Source organism: Aquarana catesbeiana, linkage group LG09 (assembly GCF_042186555.1).
Source record: "Aquarana catesbeiana isolate 2022-GZ linkage group LG09, ASM4218655v1, whole genome shotgun sequence".
NCBI lineage: Eukaryota > Metazoa > Chordata > Amphibia > Anura > Ranidae > Aquarana > Aquarana catesbeiana.
The window spans coordinates 78,701,763-78,706,746 of NC_133332.1; the positions used below are offsets into that span (position 1 = coordinate 78,701,763).

The window sequence follows — 4,984 nt, forward strand, 5'->3', positions numbered from 1 at the left end:
GACCTGGCATCAGCCTTAGACCTGGTATTGCAGTAATATGTAAATCTTAATACTTGATGAACAGAAACACAAATCCTTTTCCCGATATGACAGCTCTCTCATACAGTATATCTTTTGTTTATGCATTTAGTTATTTGCATGGAGCTCAGCTTTAAAGTTACACCAACCCTGTACAGGTGTTGTATCACCTTTTGATTTATTTTTGTCTTTCTACTTTCAGATTCTGAACTTTTGTCAGAAAAATGTACGTAAATCACACATTCATAGACTATTTCATCATGAAAGGGATATCAGATGACCCGCTCCTTCAGCTTCTCATCTTCCTTGTGGTCCTCATCATTTATCTAATCACCTTGTCTGGTAACCTAACCATTCTTATTGCTTGCCGAGACCCCCAACTTCATACAGCCATGTATTTCTTCCTGGGAAACTTGTCTCTAGTAGACATCTCTTGTACTACCGTGTCTCAGCACAAGATCTTCATCCATTTTATCACTGGTCACAAGATGGTCTCCTTTTTTGCCTGCATGGCACAGATGTATATGTTTGGCTCATTACAGATTCTTGAGCTGGTTATACTGACAGCCATGAGTTATGATCGATATGTGGCCATCTGTAAACCTTTGCATTATCACATTATTATGAATCCAAGAACATGTGTTTTGTTGGCTGCTTTCTGCTGGTTGTTTGCGTTTATGGAAGTCCTTCCGCCATTTAGGGTAGTATACAGCTTTTCTTGTTATATAACTAATGAAATCAACCACTTCTTTTGTGATATTGTCCCTCTGACCCAGATTACTTGTGATGACACTAGACTTGTAGAAACCCTATTTCTCATAGAAGTCTTGGGTCCTATGATGTTCATTCCATTTCTCCTCACATTTGCTTCTTATGTTTTTATAATAGCTTCCATATTGAAGATCCGCTCTAGTTCTGGTCGACTTAAGGCCTTCTACACATGTTCCTCCCACCTCACAGTTGTCATACTGTTGTACACTATGCTATTCAGTCAATATCTGTCACCAAGCCTAGGTACAAATTTGGATGCCAAGAAAGTTTTTGCTCTATTTAACACGGCTGCTGTCCCAATGCTTAATCCTCTGATTTATAGTTTGAAAAATAAAGATGTCAATGCGGCTCTCATGAGAAGCAAAAGGCAGAAGAAAAGGGACCATTAACCTTTTGTAAGTTTTTAAAAAACTTTCCATTATGATTGGAGCAGGACAAGCTGTGATTCTCTAGCTATCCAAGGATTCGAACTGGAAATTTGTATCTAACCTCTGGCACAGATGAGCAAAATCATGGGCAACTTTTCAGCCTGTCTTTGGGCATCATCTGCCAAAGTGGGTTTCTCACTATAGGTGCTCTTAAACAATTATTCAAAGCTACTGTACCATTGTGCTTCAAAAAACTTCTAATTGAGTATCATTATCTTGATATGTCACGTGGAATATTAAAGCTTCATTTAGCATATATAAGATATTTACCAAATGCATACCTACATCTGGAAATGTTGTATACTTATCCTTATTTACTATAACCCCTATTTACTTCTTCTCTATAAAACATCATAATCATTATTGATTTAACAGATGGAGAAGATAGACTAAAAGGCAATAACAGATAATAGAATAATTTATTGTAGAACAATGGAATGCTGAATTGTATATTAGACTCAGTGTACACTTAACCAACCAGAATCCTGAACTACCAAGGTGTCATAATACTAATAACATATAGTAGAAGCATTTAACTAACTAAATACAGGGGGCTTCCACTCTGATCCCTCACGTCAACAAAATGGCTGAACATTATTATTATTTTATTATTATACAGGATTTATATAGCGCCGACAGTTTACGCAGCGCTTTATATCATAATATTCTGTATAAGTAAAGCTACTATAGACTGTCAGAAATCGCAGATGGACAATAGGATCCAAAACACCACAGTTCAATGTACATGAAAAATGTTATTATTTTATATATTTACAGACTATTATTTAAATAATTAAGTTATTACCTATAGTTTGATATATACAACATATAAGGGAATGAGGAATGTATTCTGTTAGATATATATGTTTTTAAACATTTTATGGATTCAACTGGGTTTGAGATTATAAGAAAATATTTTTTTTATATTACATTAAATCATGGTGCAGTTTTGATCTTTTGCCTTTAGAGTTCTGCTTCATTGATATTTTGGTATAAAGCCAGCACACTGAGTGGCGTGTAACATATGATGTTAATCAAACTACCGGAGAGAGTTAGAGACTACAGATATATCAGAGGTGTGGTTGGAGATTGGACACAGGCCGGTGCAAGGATTTTTGTCTACAAAGGCAAAAGTGCATTTTGGTGCCCCCCACCCCCCACTGTCTACAGCCTCGCTGGCATCTCATTTATGTTGTGCTCATAATGTGATGGCGCGCAGCGTGAAGGAAATTTGAGCTGTGCTGAACTGGCACTAAACATCAGTGTGTAATGAGGGGGTAGAGTTATGCATTCCCCGCTTCCCCTTACCAGCTATGGGGCAGCTAGCAAGTGAGGCAAACTAAAACTTCCATGGTGTGCCCGGTAGAAGAGAGGGCGTAGCTTTAGGTAATGCATACATCTCAACACTGAATGCAGGAGACAGGAGTGTAATGCACAGAAAGCAGGGGACATGGGGTGTAATGCACAGAAAGCAGGGGACAGGGGTGTAATGCACAGAAAGCAGTGGGCGGGAGTGTAATGCACAGAAAGCAGGGGACGGGGGTGTAATGCACAGAAAGCAGGGGGCATGGGGTGTAATGCACAGAAGGCAGGGGCATGGGGTGCAATGCACAGAAAGCAGGGGGCATCGGGTGCAATGCACAGAAAGCAGGGGGCATGGGGTGTAATGCACAGAAAGCAGGGAGCATGGGGTGTAATGCACAGAAAGCAGGGGGCAGGAGGAGGGGGAATGAATATGAAATCTGACCACCCCCCACCTCAGCACAAGTCCCCTCTTCTCCCAAAATGTCACATAGGGCATACAGTATCCTCTTATTCCCCCCCCCCCCATCACTTAGTTTCAGCGTGTCTCCCTCACCCTCCTTCCATGTGTTCCCTCTTCAAATCCTCCCCTTCCCGCTATAGTGTAATAATCACAGACCTCATATCAGCTTGGAGAATGCTAAGCGGTGTCTCTCCTCCTGTCTGTCACAGGAATGGATCAGAGCTGAGGAGGAGAGGGTGGGTTCAGCCCGCTCTACAGTGTTAAAGGCGGCCAGTGGATGGGGACTGGGGAGAGATGCCGGGTGCTGTGCAGACTGCAAAGCAGAGATCACGGCATGTGGGACACCAAACACCCTGCACAAGCTGCGGGGTAGGTGACACTGGTGCCCACACTAGCCATGCCCCTGTCTGCAAGTGACTGGAGCCAAGTTCTGACACTTGGCTCTGCTCCTGGATTCACCAGGACTCCTCTCCAGGAATGGAATTTACTGCCCCCACCACCCTGGCGCCCTCAGGCGGCCGCCTAGGTTGCCTTATGGTGGTGTCAGCCCTGATTGAACATATGGTAAAAGAGACCATGAAACACTGGAGATATGTTACATGAGAATGCTAGAGCTCACTGCCATTATAGCCCCCTTAAAAATCTATGTTTCCACTGCTGGCTTCTGGGCCCCAGGGGACAAACAATAAGGACCAAAAGCCCATATGTTGGACAACTGGTGATCACAGTATAAGTACAGCCAACCAACTCCAACCCCACCCCAAAAAAAAAAATTTATATCCTTTTGCTTTCATGGCTTTTCATCAAAAATGATATATAACCCCATGCCTGGTTATTTTGGAAGGCCTTGTGAAAATGCCTTGTAATACAGATGGTGCTGATACTGTAATTGTACATTTAACACAGTTGGCAGAATCTGTGATGAACATGCTGTTACTTTCTATGAGAAAGTTATCTACAGGCTCCATCTTCCTTGTTCCCAGCTCAATTGTTCCCAGTTGTGGTGCTGGCCCCTTATAACTCCAAACGTTCTCCAGAGTTACGGAATACCGCATCACCCAGCAATAATTGGCTATTTATAATATCAACACAGGGTTGTATTTAGCTTTCTGATGTACAGCTTGGGTATAACATAGTACTGTTTTCGGGGAGAAGTATACCCTAAAGTACCTCTTAACACTAACTGGGTGACTTTAGGTTTGTAAAGCACTATATTTCATAAACAATTACTACATTTTAATAAAATACTGTTTTCACCTTGTTTCAATCTTTGTTGCATATCAGTGCTACTGTTTTCTCAAGCCTCTTTGCAGCCACTTCATGTCTAAATACACTGCAGCAACTGTTGCATATCATATCTTGGGTGGGTTACTTGATTGTGACAACAGCAGATCATGCCTTGTGTTCTTCTTTGGGAGGATATATGCCAAGATGAGAATGCAGGAGCACTACTGGGGACCAGAAGTGCAACCAGAGCTGGTGCCAGAATAAGGTAGGCTAGGCAGCCGCCTTAAAGCGCCAGGATGGGGGGCTCTAAAGCTGGGGGGGCTCAAGATGTGCTTATGATGGCACCAGCCCTGATCACACTGACCTTTAACTAGCTGAGCACAGGTCAGGCATGGCGCATGACAATGGCTAGCACAACCCAGGGCTCTGTGAATGATCTGAACTCCAGCCACTGCTCTGCCAGCCCCTCCTCCACCTCTCTCCTAGATGAAGAGCAGACCTTTTCTTTGCAAACACCTGGCAGGTCTCCAGTATCTGCTTCTCTTCCTCCAGCCCCAGCAATGAAAATTCCTTCCACCTGACTGGTAGCAGAAGCACCACTTCTGCAGGGAGACAATCGCAGCTGAACTGTGAGAGGTGGTGGAGGAGCCAAGGGAGACCAGGGGGAGGGGCCAGCATGCACAGGAGTGGGAATGAAACCGAGGAATCCCACAGCCTCCTTAGAAGGTAGGGCAAATGCTTTATATTCACCATCTGTCTGCTGCACTTATTATAT

General features: G+C 43.0%; 1 protein-coding gene across 1 annotated transcript; it reads left to right on the top strand.

The window, feature by feature from the left end:
- The first annotated feature begins 242 nt into the window (after window positions 1-242).
- Window positions 243-1,178, top strand: LOC141108947 (olfactory receptor 5AR1-like). The gene has a single exon (XM_073600908.1). The coding sequence runs from the start codon at window positions 243-245 to the stop codon at window positions 1,176-1,178; it is 936 nt and encodes a 311-aa protein (XP_073457009.1).
- Window positions 1,179-4,984: the final 3,806 nt, after the last annotated feature.